The 19402-nt window shown below is 39.9% G+C and overlaps 1 protein-coding gene across 2 annotated transcripts in view; it reads right to left on the reverse strand.

The window, feature by feature from the left end:
- The window catches only part of slit3 (slit homolog 3 (Drosophila)), a 283239-nt gene that overhangs the window by 96981 nt on the left and 166856 nt on the right, over positions 1-19402 (reverse strand). Inside the window, exons 1-2 of one of the 2 annotated variants that reach the window (XM_038286681.1) lie at positions 12735-12842; positions 12373-12444 (exon numbers count right to left, since the gene is read on the reverse strand). Coding sequence is in view for 1 of the 2 variants with exons in the window: in XM_038286679.1 (XP_038142607.1) it covers positions 12373-12444 (72 nt within the window). In the remaining variant the exon portion in view is untranslated. Of the gene's footprint in view, positions 1-12372; positions 12445-12734; positions 12843-19402 lie in introns of those variants that run through there. The other variant, XM_038286679.1, reaches the window with a different exon arrangement.

A 19402-nucleotide genomic window follows, 5' to 3' on the forward strand; every position in this document is an offset into this window, starting at 1 on the left:
GTCTCATTTAGTTTGAACATTAGTGATAAAGTATTAGGTGATAGAGGGGCTGCTTTAATAAACCCAGATCATACAGCATAATTTAAAGGCTCTATAATAAAGTCACATCCCATATTTAAGAGTAGAAGAAGAAATCAGAGCCCTGATGAAGCTCTAACCGCGGAGACGCTCAATTTCATAAAGAATGTCATGTTGAAGACAGACTACTGTGAATTAGCAGCTAACTTTTCACCAGGCCTAAAGAATATACTATATATGTATATATATATCTATATTTCATCTCACATACATCTATATCTTCTCCCACATCTCTGCACATTTACACTCTGAATCTTTTCTAACTCTGATAGAGATCTTTTCAAGATAAATTAAGGTGATTAATGTTATTTAGATCTGAGGATGATCTCATACTCATCATTTATTTTCATTAATCTTTGTGCCAGCAGGGAGAAAAATCTTGAGTCAAGAGATCGGTGAACAAAAACTGCATCTAATTCGGCTGCTTTAAAACCAGCCAATGTGTAATTATCAATTAATCAGTTTCATATTAGCCTGACATCAGCTCCGCCCTGCACTCATGAAGCTCTCAGCAGCACATTATGTCTGCACGCGCTCAGACTCGCCCTCAGCTTGTCTGCTCCCTGCCGCAGCCGTTTTTGAATTAATAATTGTGTAAGACTGCATTTATTAAAACAGTTCTGCATGTTATTCCACCTGATCTGTTCTGTGCGAGCGTGTGTGTGTGTGTGTGTGTGTGTGCGTGGGGGGTGGTGGTGGTGTGGGCGGCCCTTTTCCGAGCTCATTTGAATGCAAGTCGTGAGCCCGTCGAGTGAAAGCCGTCCAGGCTAGCTTTGGAGTCATTAGTGCGCTCGTTAGTCCAGTTATGTTAAATCTAAATTACCATTCATCATCACACAGGGAGCAATCATTTATTCTGATGCGGCTCAGCAGACACACAGTAACCAGATTAACTCATTCACCAACACGCTCACGCACTCACGACCACACCACAGAATTCACAATCAGCTGTTAGCTTCATGCTAAGTGCTCAAAAGGGGATGATGTGCCATTGATCGGGTCATCGTAGAGTTCGATCGGTGATCGGTTTCCCTTCTGAGTAGAAACCATTTAAAAAGTGGACCTTTCTGCTTCCTGTTGCAGCTGAGCAGAAGCTCCCGGGTCGGCCTTCCTGATCATCACCCTGCAGAGTTAATGGAACAACAGCTGGCTGATTATTAAGATTCAAACTAACCTCATCTCCTGCTGCTAAAAGGTCATTTTTATGCTAGTCTGAGTTGATCATTTATAGAAATTATTGCAGAAGTTTGAGGCCGCAATTCTCAGACCCTGACGGAACAGCAGGTCCATCGGCTAGTCCTGAAACTTAGTGAGTCTTAGATTAAGATGTAATTATAAAAGCAAAAACGCTGGCATACTTTGGATGAGTTATGTTACGTTTTGTATGCAAGTTATAAGCATGCTGAAGCACGCGGAAGCATGCTCAACAAACAGCAAGTACTTTATGAAATTTTAAGCATGCTGCAAACCTTTCTTTATATTTCCTTTTTTTTTTTTTTGGGTGGGCGGTTAAAAGCAGCTAGGTTAATACCCCGATCAAAGAAATCTTTTTATGCAGATCCGGCACCTCCGCGTGCGTCGCTACCCCCTCAGGACACTTGCTTGTGCATCCTTTCGTATGCAAGCGTTTTAGGAGATTCTGGGATGTTGTGCATACGCTGGCTAAATCAGCAAGGTGTGACAGGGCCCTAAAATCCCAAATGCAACACAGAAGAGAGGCGTAATGCATTTTTAGTTTGTGGCCTTTCTTCTCTGCAGCGGCATTACTGTTAAACTGAGACATGCTACATTCACACCTAAAACGATTTGAGCAGCAAAAAAGCTGCTGGTTTATTTTTTATGCTTGTACACATTGAGGTCTGACGCATGTCAAGAGCAGCTTTGAAGCTCCTGAGGCGCGTCCAGAAAAGTGTGTCCAAATGCTTCTGCGGTGTATGTCCAAGGCATCCCTGTGTGCTATTATTCCACAAAATGTGTTTCTGGACAGAGCTATACAGGTATGAATCTGGCCAGACTATCTTGAGATTCAGATTTAAGTAGATTCTGCTACTTTAGGCATTCTGCTTGGTCAGCTAAAAAGTATTCTTATGACTACGAACCTCATGTGACCCAGTTTTCTAGTGTGACTCTTGCAAAAACGGGTTATGTGTGTTTGACCCTTTAACCATGAAAGGCTGAGCTTTGGACAGTGATGACAGTAATTATTTTCTTCAGCACTACATGCATCCAATGTTTCCAAAATATTGTTATGTTATTGCATAATTCAGAGTAATTTTATTATTTAATGAAGAAATATATCCAATAGTTAACTTGCATTTTCTTGTCCTACATGAAATATTCAAATAGTATCAGCTGAAGCCATAAAATGTATGAAATATAATTAAACTCCTAACTAAGGAGAAATAAATTAAGACATTAACAAATCAAATGGACTCAAAGTGCAGGTTTGGTGCAGATGAACTACAAACATCTAGTTATGATGTGATTTGGACCAAAACTAAAAGAACTTGGTAAGAAAATAATGTGCTTCTAAATAAAACAGAAATGGTTTCAGAAGGTAAAGTAACAACATGAACAGGTCCAAACTGTCTAGACTGTTTAGGACTGAGCTCCTTTGTTTAAAAAACACACAGTTCCAGTTTAAAACAAAATCATACTGCAGCCATGATCATCAACATTGAACTTTGATTATAAAATACTTCAGAGAAAAATAAAAATAGCTGGAATCAGTGGACAGAGGAACATGGAAGCGATGAGCATCATCATGGTTTTAGTACTAACAGAAGTAAATGAGGCAGCTCCAGTCTGAAACGTACATGAACCCTTTCTACCAGCCCTAACCTTCAGCAGCTTGCAGTGAGATGAAACACTGACAGTAAATGAATCAAACTGTTCAAAGCTGCTTCTGCACAGCCTGCTCACACCCTGCAGACGTCCACAATAACTGGCTGTTTGGCCTCAGCATGATGAGCTGATTGATCCTGATGCGTCTTTAATGACCTATCAGATGTTGGGGCTTCACTCGCAGGAAGTTTGGCATTAAAAGGGAAAGAATGCCTGGAGGTCAGAGAGTAAATAAAAAACAAAACATAACTCATGTTCTAACAAGACAACTTGTTCAGGAAATGTAGGCACACCGGGGGTTTAATGGAGTTTCATCGGGCTTCTGGACACTTAACAGAACATGCATAACAGGCATCTTTGTGTCTTTCAAAACCCTAATGCATCATTAGTGGATGTTGGGAAGAAAATTCTATTTTTTCTTAAATAAAATTAAAGAAAAGTATTAAATCCGATCCCAGCAGACAAATTGGAATAATCAGTGGGGCATCAAAGGAGGCACAAATGTGACCCAGACATAACTAGTTCAAGGTTTAACTACTGTTTACTGTATTGGCCAATCCTAGCACACAAACCTTCATTCATTCTTTCATTGATAAAAAGGCAAACTGGAATCGTTTCTGGTTTATTGTTCTACATGCATGTTTCTATTCTGTAGTATTTTCATTGTGAATCTAAAGCATAATGAGAATCTCTGACCTCTAAACTACAAGGTTTCAAATAATGTCAGGGGATGATATACGTCCGGGCAGAAGGTCAAGGAGCAGGTTAAAAGTATGAGAATGAAGCTAACCATTTCATATTGAATGCTCTATGGCTGCCATTAGTGAAGGTCGTTCTAAATATTTGTTCCTATGAATTATTTATTGACATACCTGCTTAAAAAGGAGGTCTTAAGTACAAGGCCTGTTTCCTATGATAAAAACTGACTTACAGCTTTACTCCCTGTAATCCTCCCCTAAGACAGCCACCTTAAGACAAACAGTGCTGCAGAGAGAACCCCTTTATATGATTCTGTTTGTGTTGTAGAGATGTGAGCCTCCCTGAAGAGTACAGTCCATGTTAAAGGCCAGGCTTGATGCTTTACAATGAAATACAACAAAGGATGTTGCTTCTGTCCCACCCACACAGCCTTGAGTTACACGTCATGGATATAAATTTGTGTGTTTACTAAGCAACTAGCTCTTTCGAAATATGTCATATTTTCTAAGAAAAAAATCCCTGTTTGAAAAAAGTCTTTCTAAATTCAGTTATGTCATTTTTTCCTTGAATTATGTATTTATATTTGGCATCAATAAAAAGTAACTTCATACAAAGATGGCCACATTTAATGGATGGACGATGGATAAATGGATGAATAGATAGATGGACTGATGAATGGATGGACTGATGAATGGATCGATAACTGATGAATGGATGGATGGACAGATGGATGGATTAATGGATGACTAGATAGATGGACTGATGACTGGGTGGATGACTGATGAATGGATGAATGGACAGATCAATAAATGGATGGATGGATGACTGGATGGATGGGTGGACTAATGAATGGATGAACGGATGGATTGACTGATGAATGGATGGACAGATGGATGGATAAATGGATGAATGAATGATGGACTGATGAATGGATGGATGAATGGACTGATGGATGGATAAATGGATGAATAGATAGTTAGACTGATGAATGGATAAATTGACAGATCAAGAAATGGATGGATGGATGACTGGATGGATAGGTGGACTTATGAATGGATGAACGGATGGATTGACTGATGAATGGATGGATGGATTGACTAATGGATGGATGGATGAGAAGATGGATGAATAGACTGATGAATGGATGGATGGATGGATAGACGGATGGATGAATAGATAGATGGATGGGAAGATGGATGAATGGACTGATGAATGGATGGATGGATGGATAGACGGATGGATGAATAGATAGATGGATGGGAAGATGGATGAATGGACTGATGAATGGATGGATAAATTGATAGATGGTCTGATGGATGGATGGATGGTTGGATGGATTGACTAATGAATGGATGGATAGATGGGAAGATGGATGAATAGACTGATGAATGGATGGATGGATAGACGGACAGATGGCTAGATGGATGGGAGGATGGATGAATGGACTGATGAATGGATGGATGAATAGATGGATGGATGACAGATTGATAGATGAAAGGATGGATGGACTGATGAATGGATGGATAGATGGATAGAGGGATGGATGGATGACAGATTGATAGATGAAAGGATGGATGGACTGATGAATGGATGGATGATAGATTGATAGATGAAAGGATGGATGGACTGATGAATGGATGGATGATAGATTGATAGATGAAAGGATGGATGGACTGATGAATGGATGGATGATAGATTGATAGATGAAAGGATGGATGGACTGATGAATGGATGGATGGCTGGGAAGATGGATGAATAGACTGATGAATGGATGGATGGATGGATAGACGGACGGATGAGAGATGGATGATAGATGGATGAATGATGGATAGATGAATAGGAAGATGGATGAATGGACTGATGAATGGATGGATGAATAGATGGATGGATGATAGATTGATAGATGAAAGGATGGATGGACTGATGAATGGATGGATGAATAGATGGATGGATGATAGATTGATAGATGAAAGGATGGATGGACTGATGAATGGATGGATGGATAGATGGATTGAAGGATAGATAAATGGATGGATGGATGGATGGACTGATGAATGGATGGATGAATAGATGGATGGATGATAGATTGATAGATGAAAGGATGGATGGACTGATGAATGGATGGATGGATAGATGGATTGAAGGATAGATAAATGGATGGATGGATGGATGGATGGACTGATGAATGGATTGATGAACGAATGACTGATGGATGAATAGACAGATGGATGATAGCTGGATAGATTAATGGATGGATGGACTGATGGATGAATGACAGATCATTTCGTAAATCTGTATTTCCTATATTGTCTCATCAGAGTATGAACAGTTTATGCAATCCATACCACTCCAAAAGATTATTAAATAAAATTTTGAAATATAACAGAAGCATTGTTGTTTTTAGTTAAAGATATTAAGACCAGCATAGATCCAGGTTCGTTCTCCCTGTTCTCTGTGAAAAATGCTGCTCTGAGTCTATCTGACAGCCTTGGTGGTCTGGAAACAACAAAGGGGCCAAATTGAGTCAGTCAGTCAGACATTTGTTCCATCAATAATTAATGCCTCCCTGCTCTGTATGCTCTGATCCTTTCAGTCTATTTTTTCCACTGCTTTTTATTCTTTCACCAGGTTTTTCCAACCTTTCCTGACCCCACCTTATCATTATTCTTCATGGTGTATGTGAAAAATGTTTAACTCTTTTTTTTTCTCCCAACATTTTTCTTCATGGTTTTTCACCTCCAGGAACTGGACATGTTGGTTAAAAAACAAATTCATTCAAACTGTGTTTTACTCTAATGCCTTCTTTTCTCATTTTATCTTAATTTTATAAACTTCTTGTTTTTTTCTGTTTCCTTATCTAATACTTTCTCCCTTTACACTGCATCTCTGCCTCTGATTCTACCGGTGTTCTTCTGCCTCTCTCCACAGGCCCAGATAAATAAATAATGTTCAGGAGCCGGCAGAATTTACAACACCAATATCACATGCTTTCCTTCCTTTCTTCCTTTTCCCTTTAAACCCTTCTCCATTTTGGAAACAGTCCTATCTCAAATAGCTCTTCTTTCCTTTCTCTCTGGTGCTCCTTCGGGGCCTAAATAAATCATAGCCTGCAGTGCTTTGCTTTTACCAAACCAGATCTCCACCGTTATACAGCAAATACTAGGTTTTTGGACATGGAAGCAAAAGTTGAAAAATAAAACATGAAATGCTTAATATCGATTAGTCATATAAATATTTTTGATTTAAAAAGGTTATTTTACAGGAATTATGTAAGGTTGATCCAAAAAAAGGTAGATTGCACATTCCCTCGTCAATTTTTATTTGGTAAGAAGTAAAAATGCTGGAAAAAAAGAACAACATCATAATTGTTGGATGCTTTCAAGATGTTGGCTAATTCCAAACACAAAAATCCAATCATTTATCACTCATTTATTCCCAGAGAACAATTACAACCGGATTAATGAAACTAACAAACTCAAATCCATTTAGCATTTTCTTAATAAGCGAGACGCCCCAATATTCAGCTTCCAATCATCAGAGCAGCTCCAGTGAAACAAAGTAAGCTCAGATAAAGCCTGGCCCACCAAGAACACTGGCTAATTAAAAATGACAAGATTAATTAAAGTGAGGATTCATTAGTGGCGCACACACTGAGCTGTGTGCCTTTCAATTAGCATGTGACACACACACACATGTATACACCCACAAACATGACTGGACCACCGCAAATCATCTACCAATCTGACTGAAGACTGTATAAAAGTTGATATTTTTCTCCAGATTCTGGCTAATTTTGACCCGCATGCATTAATAATCATATATTCACATAGAAACACACATGCAGGGAGCCTTGTCCTGTTTCTAGAAGTTTTAATTTGCACAGAAATATGAACTGAGATGCGGGTTGCTACTCTAGGGACAAAAAAACAAGATTTACATGACTTTAATGCATGACATTGTGGTATTAGTGGATGCATCTCAAACCCCAGAATCTGCTCATGCTCAAGGGCATGAAACACAGTTGAAATCCACACATTTTAATGGCATGCAGTGCATTAGTTCCCATCATTTCAGAGGTAATAACCAACTAAATATTTTGCTTAAAGCAGAACTCTGTGTTTTATTATGCAGCTCTATCGCCAACAAACATGCAAACTCTACCACAAAGAAAGGTCCTTCTACAACCAGCAGCTCTTCACTTCTGAGTTTTCTGTCCTGATTTACTCTCTGATTCACATTAATTCTTTTTAAATTAGCAGCTCAATAATTTGAAGGAGGATAGCTAGATGATATAATATTCTATGCAACGTAGCTCTTTGCTTCAGGCTGAGACCAATCACTTTACCTTCGTTTCCGGCAGCGTTAGAAACTCGCTTTGATTGTAAGGGATAAATGGTTACTGGTTTCACTGAACAGCACAGTGGTGGGAAAGGATTAGTGTAATTAGAATTAAAGCCAACAGATTCATATTTAATCCGAATTTGGTTCTATTTAAATCTGATCTATCCGACAGCTGAGGTCAAAATATTGGACTGTTGGTCTTTGGTAGACCCGCTTTGCCTCAGACTCTTAAACAAATAAGAAACTTTGATATTTACAATATAGCTTTATTTAAATCTCCATAAAACCATTTTGAACATTGTCTTTTCTGATAAAAGCATCATATTGTGACTGCAAGATGCACACTGTAAAGCTCATTTGTTATTCAGACAATGTTCTATTTCAATGCAAACAGAAATATACGTAGAGGATTTTCATAATTTTATGTATTTATTAAAATGTTAATTCTGCCTGATTTAAGGACACCGCGAAAATAAAATATTTTAGAGATTCTGTGTCTTGGAAGGTAATTATTACAATCATTATAGCAAAGATTAACCAGTCAACAGGTATCTGTGTGTTGATTGGTCAGTTCATGTATGTACTAATGTAGAATCGGTGTATTTGCATCTAGATTGTACTTTTTATTGAAATGTAAGTTGTATGGTGATTTGTAATGACCCTAAAGAGGGCCACAAGCTGAAATCTGTCTGCAAACAAAGTTTGTTCCAATACTTCAAAGGTTGCTGAAGTTTTCACCTTAACAGTCCATTGACCTTCTTCTTCACTTTAGAAGTTGTTGAAATTATGTCAGAGACTTTCAGATGTCTCAATGAAAGTCTGTTGTGATATATCCCAGTTCAAATATAAAGCATGTTAGGAAATATTTTCAATCAGCTTGGATCACATCACTGAAACAGAACTCCATTAGAGTTTCACCATTTCTTTTTCTTTGATCAACTCTGATCTTAAACTCTTAAATCTAAAACATGATTTTTCTTTTTATTAAACACATTGAAGCTTAAACTCCCATAAATACAGTTTTAAACACAGCAAGTACTTTGATGCATTTCTTTTAAGTGAAATAAGAATCCAATAAAAAAACTCAGATTTATGCTTAGATACTTAATGTGAGATAATCATGTTGGATTCAAAAAGACTGCCTGTATCAAACAACATTTAAAACTGTTTTTCCACTTTGTGTGAAGGCCTTAGAAACTTAAATAAAAATTTGGAAATCCCTTCAAAATTATTAGCAGCACTGAGGGGTTTGAAACCTAACAGGTGATGCAAGCATAGTTTACCTTTCCAACAATTATGAACTAAACTACCGTAAAGATATATTTCCACCTTAAATGTATAGTAGAGGATTTTCTTTTTTCCGGATGGATCATCTAAATAAGTGGTCCTCCTAATTGTCAATCATTCTGATGATATGTTTACGTAAGGCCGTCCTTCGTGCTCGTCCACAGTTTGCCATCTTTTTCTGCGCATGCACACTCTCAGTCGTATATGTCTGAGCTACAGTTTCAGCCATTGAAGCTCACCTTTCTCGACGCGGTTCTTTGAAAATGGCCGAGAGTCATGAGAAAAAAAGGGTCTACCGAGTGCATGAGAAGAAGAGAAAGGCCTCAGAAGAGAGAAACAAGACCAGAGTGTTTTTTCGGGAGATTCTTTCACGCGATGGCGTTCACTGAAAGCACAGGTCCTGCTTCCCACATATGCCTCGGTTGCAAAGTTTCTACTTGACAGGTAAAGCTTGGCATGCTATCTGGAGACATCCATTTCATATCACCGCTGGTAAAATGAGGAGAAATGGGCTCCTGCATGCTCTCACAAACGTGGGTTGTGCATGTGTTTTTTTTTAAGTGGCGGGTCTTTTAAAAAATTTGCAAAAATCCTCCATTATACCTTTAAACCACCTGGTAACCTTTTTTGGTAGGTTTTGAAATGTCCTTAACTTGATGGGCGAAAATCAAGCAAAACCTGGTCCTTACAATGACAGTGTTTTAATGACACATACATTAAGACTTAGGCCTGATGTTGTGGTTACCGTTATCTCTATCATCAGTCACAAAATCAGCCCAAGAACCCCGCAGATGGGGCTCTGTCCTTCTGTGTGTGGGTATATGTTTCAAATGAGGATCATTCCAGCAGCAGAATTGCTTACTGTCATTCATGTCCTGTACACGCGTGCACACGCCCCCAGACACAGATCAGGCTTTATTAAAACGTCACCTTGTGTGAATCTGCTGTGAGCCATCATGCTGTCTGCTGTGAATGGGGAAAGGCTGCGTATTTACAGTGAATTGTAAATCGTGCCGAGCATTCAGCTGTCAGAGTCTTATGAATTGCTAATATGCTGTATCTCGCACCGCTGATTCCCCGCTATCTGGCCCCCCATCACCTCCATTGTGCGCTGGGAACAGAGCGGCAGGGATTCAGAGAAGCTAACTCTGCTGAAGGCAAATAAAACACAGGGATGAAGGAATCAGGGTGCGTCAGATGGATATTTACATAAGTGTCAGTCGCAACCTTTAAAATTAAGTCCTTAACTTTTAGAAGTCGTATTAGAGGTTATCTTTTATACAGTTTTAAATTCTACTCACTTTATTTCTCATCTTTGATCCTGCATAAGTGCGTCCTGTATCTGTCAGCAGTCACCAGTTATCCCTGCTGTCTGATTCAAAGAGGTGTTTATATTTTTTAATTAATTACATTATCAATTAACTGGGATTACGTTTATGTATTTATCTGCTCCTGTCCTAAAACAGTCTAAATTTTTTCCTCTATCAAAGTTCAACTCTTCTTTTTTTTTCTTTTATAGGACTACACACAGTTTAACCAAAAACCTTTACTGTTTGTTTTAATCAATCCTTGTGCTGTATTAATCCTCTTCATATTCAGTAATTCATCCCATGCTTCCATCCACATCAAGTCTTTGACTTCAAGCTTTCCTCTCTTCTCCTGATTCTAATCTCAATTAGCCTGAAGGTTCATCTTCTGCTCACTTTATTTTAGTTCAAAACTTAAGAAGAAATTATTTAATGCATAAATGGAGATACATTTGAATTTTCCATTTATATAGAGAAAATTTATATTTATATTTTATACCTGTCCTTTGTTTCTCACAATATTCTCTAAACATCGGTGTTCAAGAGATACATTTTCCAGAAGTGTTTATGTTTGCATTACAAAGATGTTAGGAATCCTGTGCATTAAGAAGGATCATCAAATATGCCTGAGCAGAAAATGTATGGTTGATACCTCAGAGTATTTATCGGCTTGAGGTCATGATCGGCTCTGATTGGTGACTGGAACACCAAGTACTGCTAACCTGAATTTTTCTTGCATTTCTATTCGATAAATTCAAGAAAACTAATAACTACCACTATTTATGGTATGTTAAGGCTTTGACCACCAGCATGTACTTTGATAGCCTGTTTGAGATTTTTCCTTTGCTGTTCGAATTGCTAGAGATTTCTCAGAAGAATTTCTCCCTTTCGTATATTTTAGTTGTTGAGGAAAAGAATCAAAACCAACAGATCAGATTTAAAGCAAATAGAAATTGGCAATGAAAAGCCTGATTGGTGCATCGCTCTAGTCCTACATCAATATTTTTCACACTCTTTTTTCTCTGTTAAGCTTCGATCTACCAACAGGTTGCACATTCAACCAAAATATGCTTTTTAACAAAATGAAATAAACTTCCTCCTCATCACAAATGTATATTCAGAGTGATGCCCAGATACAGGCGTGCATATAGGTGGAGATCTCTCCAATCACTGCTGGACTTGAACTGTCGCCAGACATTTGTTCAGGGTGACAAATGAGGCGCTATAAAAACACGAGCTTGAGAGAACACGCTCGTCCTCACACACCCTCCATCAAGACAAACAGCTGGAAGCGAATGAGAAGAAACCGGAAAGTATCCCCGTATGCCGAGGGAAAATCGCCTCCATGCAGTAACACACATGGTGCAGGGAGGATGCAAACTGCAGCAGGTGGAAGATCGAGTATTCTGTGAATCTGTATGTATGATCAGAATGTGATGGTAGTAAAGGAGGACAGATATACTGCTCTTCATCCCAGGAAACAGTTTGCACACAGATCTTACTGAGGATCAGTCACACACCGGTATGTTTAAACTACACTTTCTCATCTGCAGCACATTTAAGTTCAAGCTTTGGAGACGGAAAAGTAAAAAGTCTGGTGATGTGAGATGAAAGTGGTCAGAAGAGAAGAAATATGGCAATGTTGAGGAAGAACTGAAAGGATGAAAAGGATAGAAGCAGGAAAACAGACTGATAGTAAGAAGAGGAGACGATCCCGTTTCAAAGGCAACACATGAAAAGAGCGAGAGATGAGAAGAACTGATGATGAGCAGAGGAGGAGGAGAAGAGGGAGAGGACAACAGTTTTTACTACTTACAGAATCTCCAGATCGCGCAGCGCTCGGAAAGCTCCATCTTCGATGCAGCTGATGTGGTTGCTGTCCAGTTGCCTGCAGCATGCATACACACACAGACAGACGGACAGACACACACACACACAGAGAAAGATGGGAGAGAGTCAGATGTGGGTCTGCAGGGTCCGCTCAGCCTCAGCCGGGGGAGGGACTATTATGAGATGCGTTGCATGAATGCGTTTGTGGCTATGATTGAAGGTGATACCCCCGCAGTGGGTTAAAGCAGCAGGTAGGAGACCCCGGCAGCGAGGCACCCAGCCCACACACTCCTGCAGACACACACTCAGGGGAAACTAGTCCAGGCAGGCAGAGGTGAAGCAGCTCACCTCCAGCAGATGTGACCGGCCCCGAGGAGAGGAGGAGCAGAAAAGAAGAGCAGGAGAGAGGAGACCGGTGTGCTGAAGTGGCCTGCCTGCCATCAGCCTATCACCTCCCTCCCCCGCCGCCCACTGGCCACCAGGAGAGAGAGGGGCGAGAGAGGCAGGCACTGAGAGGGAGAGAGCGAGGGCCACTAAAGCCCACCCTGCTTGTCTCTTCTGTAAATATTAATTGCATTTCTGCTCTCCCATCCTCCTCCCTCCTCGTCCTCTTTTATTCTTCTTTCCTCTTTCTGTAGTGAAAGAGGGAGTAATTTCATTACATTAGGCCAGCCAATCCATTAAGGGCCTTTTACCGGCTCTGTCACTGAAACAATTTCATTAAAAGGAAAGCCTCCGTAAATCATGCTACAGTCACGACTCCGCAGCTCGTTCCCGCTCTCCTTCCTTCCTCCAGCAGTACCTTCATCCTCCTCCTTTGGCTTGCTCAACCGCTTGGTTGCAGCTCTCCACATGCACCCTGTACCCCACCGTCATTCATCTTTTGCTTTTACTTTAATTTGCTTAGCTTGAGGTATTCAACCCCCCCATCCATCTCTCATGAACCCAACAACCCTAAAACCCCCCACCCCACCCCTTTCCTTTCCATTACTCCAATCCATCTACCCATCTGTCCCTCCAACCCCCCAGAGCCTAGTGGTTGTTAGAGGAAGATGTTGCCTCTTACACATTTCTGAAAACCTCAGGACGCAAATCAAGTGTACCTGGTTTCCAACCTACTGGTTCCAACCTGCAGGTTCATGTGGATATGCTTTCTGAAAGTGAAACACTGAACTTTTACTCTGAGGATGCCTTTGACCTCTACTTTCTCTTTCTTCAGAAAACAATGCTCCGATGATGAGCCTCTCAGGGCTCTAACATGATTAACCAGTAAACTGTTGCAGACGCAGAACGTCAGGAGGAAAAAAACAAAAGTGCAGAAATTCACTGAATCAATGGAAGAAAACAGGAACTGGTTGATCTGCTTGTTGTAGGTCTATTCTCTAGAAACAGGAATATAAAAGAGTATCATTCCACCTTCATCTCTTTCTCCTGCTGATACGTCCGCCACTAATCCCCTTTTCTTTGACTTCTGTCTTATTTCCTTTTCTATCCTCATCTCTCTGCATTCATCCTCCTCATTTTTATCTCCTGCCTCTCCATTCATAATCCCCTTTTCCCCCTCCTGTGTCTTCTTTTCTCATCTTTGATTCCTCTTCACATTCCCTCCTCTCATACCCCATCTATCCATTGTTAATCCATATTCTTCTTCCCTTGTTCTCTTTTATCAGCCTTTTAAATCTCCGGTTCCTTTTCTCCTGAGCTCTGCCTTCTGCAGCACCTGTTATATCAGTCATGTCAGCTTTTATCCTCAGGATGCTCCCCTTGCAGCAGAAGCTGCTTTACTTTAAAAGAAAGCAGAAATTAGCTGTGCTCCTTTGTATCTAATGATTGCAGGTTTGTAACAAATTGCTGTTGACATGCTGAGCTCATTTCTGGAGGCCCCTTTAAAGGGTCTTATAAGGCTAAAGGTCTAGTCAAAGTAAACTCTTTTCCACATCAGTGGAAATCGGTCTATAAACATGAGGGGAATATTTAGGACATAGGCAACAGTTTACACAAAACTGGACCAGAACCTGTTGAACATGGTTTGGCTCAGTGGCTTAAGCTGGTGGTGGTTAAAATGGGAGACGTTCACCACTTTGCATACCACTGCTGACAATTTCACCCCCTTTATGACCACAGGGAATCCATGTTCTGATGCTTCCAGCAGGATAAAGCTGTGTCTCACAGAGATCAGACCATTTTGCAGCAGTTTCTAGAAGATCTCCATTCTCCAATGACCTCCAAGGACTCCAAATCTCCACCCAAAAGAGAACCTATAGGATGTGGTAGAGCAGGAGGTTCCCATCATGGATGTTCAGCAGCAGCTGAGAGATGCCATCATGTTGAATGGTTCTGACATATGAAGACTATGCCAAGAAGAATTAAGGAGGTGCTGAGTGCAAAAGGAGGCCTAACCAGGTACATGGATCTAATAAAATCGACATTTTCTTTTCTTCTTACCCAACCTGAAAGTATTCACACTCACTGGCAAGACTTCTATCATCCGCAGAAAACTGCAGTTTTCATTTTTTGGTCATTATTTCTCTGAGAGCCTGTTTCATGTCTGCCTGAGCAGCTGCTAGCGGTTAACAGTTGGCAGGAACCGGGTTTGGACTCAAGAGAGTAAACCATTGGATGCCAAAAAATTCAGGTTTAGCTAGAAATGTAATTATGTTCCACCGTCTTTAAACTGAAGAGCTGCTTTGATGGGGTACAAGCAGAGTTAGAAAGTTGTTCATAGAAGGATTCCAGCAAATATCTGGATGGATGGCTGAATCGTCAGAGCTCGAGCTGGTTTCCTATAGTTAGGAGGGGTTCTATAGAGTTGGAGATCTTTCGCTTTGTGCCCACTTGTTGCCGCAGAGTTGCAGGTAAAGGCATCTGTCAGGCGATTGGAGTCAAAACCAGTGAGTGGATCTGGTACTTGAAACATAGGGTTCCACCATATTTATGTTTTATCTAATTAAAATGCTGCTTTTAGGCTGCAAAAACAGCCTGAGCAGAGATACAGATGGCAGGTTCTGTTTTCACATGTCTTGCTTTTATTTGTATGAAGACAGGTGGGTGTTATGTCTGAAGGGCCAAAGTGTTGAGGTTAAAGTAAGAAAAGGTGCATCTAAGGTCCCATCTTTATGATCTGACCTCTACTGTTTGCTCCACCTGCTGTTTCAGCTGCTTGAACTTTTGGGTAGGAGTGAGTTGTGTTTGCATGAATAACTCTGAACATTGCTCCACATTTACTGATGTTAGAATCGGCTTACTGTTGAAATATTTAAAATCAGCCTCATTTTCCAGAGGATTCTTCCCTTAGTATAATCTCTACAGGCAGGCATGTGACAAACCATCACTGAGGAAAAATGTTTACCTAATATTTAAGCAAAAATTTAAACTGCCATATGTGTAATGCAGCAGGCTTTTTCTAACCAATCACTTGCAATAGAGTTTAATAAAAAAATAATAAGACAAGCAAAGAGGTGCATAAATATGTAAATTGGTTGATGCGCAGCTTCTTGCAGCAAAAGCAGATTTTCAGACTCAGAGCTTGGCCACTTGCAGCATGGCTTGGAAGCTTAAAATGTAATGGGACTGGTGCTCAAAATACTTAAAAAATGCACCAGATAGCTGACACAAGTTGCATGATCTCTCAATGCCCCTTGATGTTCATTAACCACATTAACTGGCTACCCATGATGCTCAAAATACCGGTATGTTAGTTGTGAACACAGCGTAGACTAGAACATAATCACCATGTGGAGAAAAAAATGAATCCAGGGGTTTCCTTCTTTATGAGGTCCCTGTGAACTTTTCACTGGCAGGAGAACCCTAGAGATAAAGGTTATGTTGGAGGGACTAAATATTCCTTGTAAACTGGGAAAGCTCGGAGATCCCCTCAGATGAACTGGAGGGTCTCATCTGGGTGAGAAATGTCTAGGTTACCATGGATGGATGTAACCACAGCAAACTGACTTCAGATAAGAAGATGGATGGATGGATGGATGGATGAATGGATGGATGGATGGATGGATGGACGGACGGATGGACGGATGGATGGACGGATGGATGGATGGTTTAAAGATTTAAAACCCTTGGTAGACCAGCATCTAGAGGCCTGGCCTTCTTATTTGAATATCAGACTCTTTAGTTAACTAGCATATGAAGGATAAGTGGTCTTGAATATCAGGTGGTCTTGGAATGTTACAAAATATGAGAGACCTAAACATTATTTAGTTTTCCTCTTCACCCACTGCTTTGCACATTGGGCAAACATGTCAGGTTCCTTTTATCAAAGCTTGGCTCATGGTGGCTTTCTTCCATACAGGGTTAGCTGCTTTTCTGATCAAGGCTCTCCTTGTTCAGGCTGTCATACCAGCTGAACGTCCATGTATTTTGCAGGTATGCAGTTGGTCTATCCTCTCTATGCTCGTGTGACAGAGCTCCTCTTTTCACTAAGGGCATAACTTATTCCCCTTTCATTCCATAGAACTCAGTGTTGCTCAGTTTATCTTTCTCTATCCTAGATAAGGCCATCAGTGGAGCTCCTACCATTTTTTGTACCCTGTCATCTCAGGTTTGCTTTCCCATTGAAGTACACCTGTTTCAGTCTTGCTGGGTTTGTTCTGTCTCTGTTTGCCATGGTCAGTGGTTCACATAAGCCCATTCTAAGCCTGGTTCTAAAAGAAGGCTCCTTCTGTTAAAGTGGAGTCATTTCTTTCCACAGTCCCTAAAAGCTTGCTAAGGATGAGGGGTTGCTGAAGGTTAATGACTGGCTTGAGAGAGGTGGGTTTTCATCCTGGATAACTTCGTGGTAAATTTTATTGGATAAAATAACCTGAATGGGAATTATATGATTTTAATATGGTTGATAATTTATTACCTTATCTTATTTTTAAAAAGGCTTTGCAGGATATTTTATTTTTTAAATATAAATAAATGTCTCTAGGGAATGTCCTTATGGATCTTTTTTAATGTTCCTAACACACACATTTGATTTCCAGTATTTGAATTTTCCACTTTGTTTCCCTGTGGTTTTATCAGGAGCATTTAAGGCCTTCTGATTTCCAGCTGAGTGGATCTCCTGATGCAAACGAGGAGTTATGCAGAGCTGCTGAAATATCTCCTCCTCTTCATCTGCATTTAACGTTACAGGACCGTTTGATAATCCTGAGACTGCATTGCAAACAAGCGTTGTACGTCTGTCATTTTCCCAGAATTGACCATAACCACTGGATTCATATTGGTGGCCATGTACTTCATCTCCCAACTTCATCCACAGAAACAGATTTCATCATCTGAGATATGATTGGATTCCCCTGACAGCTTTGTTCTCTGAGCACCCTGATTAGCAGTGACATGGTTGCTATCAGTCTGAGATGAGGGCAGCCTGAGTCTCTGAATCAGCTCCAGCATCTTGCTTCCAAAGCCCTTGTGTGGTTTTTGTGAGTTTAAATCATAGATGTTTGTTGCAGCGACCAGAAAAGGGGGCTACCATTTAATTTCCTTCCATATAATTAGATATTCTGTTTGATCATGTCCATCAGAAGGTCAATTGGCGAAGTGATTCAAAGCTTCCTCTTCTGCAATCTGGAGCAAACGACATCGGACGCATAAAGAATGAGACATGGATCCATCTGTACAAGCTGACTAATCATTGAACAGAAAGAAAACAGAGGAATGGATCAACATTTAGGACTTAATAGGATAATATTTTCAAATATATAATTTCAGTGTTGATATAAAGACAGAAATACATCCTAAACCTTTTAAGAATAGAGATGGATAAAGAATTTTGATTTCAAAAAGAAGTTTTAGTTATAATGAACGAAATGAGGGGACAATTTCATGAGAGTTTTTATAAAGTTTATTAACCAGAGATTTTATTTTTTTCGTAGAAGAAAATACTATAATGAGCTGCACAGTCATCCAGAACCCAGAACATTATCAGAGCCACAAGATATAGAATCATCTAAAATCCCCAAAGTATTATCTAAACTGGGGCTGCAAATAATGATTATTTTGCAAATCAATTAATCTGTCAGTTATTTTTTCGGATAGCAAAAGTTTCCTTAAAGAATATTTTTTCAAAATAAAACCGGGGGAAGCTAAAACTTTTCCACTTGACAAATTCTGGATAGAGCATATTGACAGACGACATATTTTTTTTATCTTAAAAGGTACAGTGCAGGATGTTCTTTTTTCAGGTGGATCATCTAAATAAGAGGTCCTCCTAATTGTCAATCATTCTGGTGATATGTTGGCTATCTATGTACTCGTCCCCATTTTCACTTATCGGCGGTGAGTCTGGCATAGTGGAAAAATTGTAAATCTTTTGAAAAAGTAAGCTTGTGTGATCGAAGCAAACAGCAGGTGGAGCAAAGAGGGGAGGTCATATATTTACAATTTAGGTATAGTTACTGGTCTAAGTGGGTTCTGTCAGATAAAGGCATGTTTTAGAGTCTCTATAAAAAATCGATTAACCACAATTAATCTGATTCATTGTTTAAGCCCAAATCTGAATCATTAACCCTCATAAAGGACTTCATCGGTATTTAAAGCAAGGAGGTGGTTTGAGGCTGCAGCTTTTTATTCCAACCTGCTACAGGGGCATGTCGTATTTAGGTCTAGACATTAACCTGGCCACTGATCTGAACCCCTCATTGTATCTCTGGCTGGATTTCTCTTGCAGGTTTTCTTCCTAGATTCCCATCTTCTCTTCAACTCTGACCGGGTTACTTGTCCCAAAGCATGATGCTGCCACCACTATGTTTTAAAGGAGGGCTAAGTACGAATGTAAATTTTATTTTGTGAACATTGTTTAAATCAATGAATTATTTCCTGTCCTCTTTAAAATTATGCTCAACGTCAATATGTTTGTAGCTGTTGAAGTGAAGAGGTTCAGGAGGTCTGAATTCTTCTGCAAGGCTCTTTTTTTCAGATACAGTTAGAATCCTATAATGAAAATTTTTTGGGTGGTGAGGTATTTAATGTATGGACATGGAGTCCTTAGTTAGAGTCTAACGTCCACCCAGGGGCAG

Source organism: Cyprinodon tularosa, unplaced genomic scaffold (genome assembly GCF_016077235.1).
Source record: "Cyprinodon tularosa strain WSP-4 unplaced genomic scaffold, ASM1607723v1 ctg229, whole genome shotgun sequence".
In the NCBI taxonomy this organism is placed as follows: domain Eukaryota; kingdom Metazoa; phylum Chordata; class Actinopteri; order Cyprinodontiformes; family Cyprinodontidae; genus Cyprinodon; species Cyprinodon tularosa.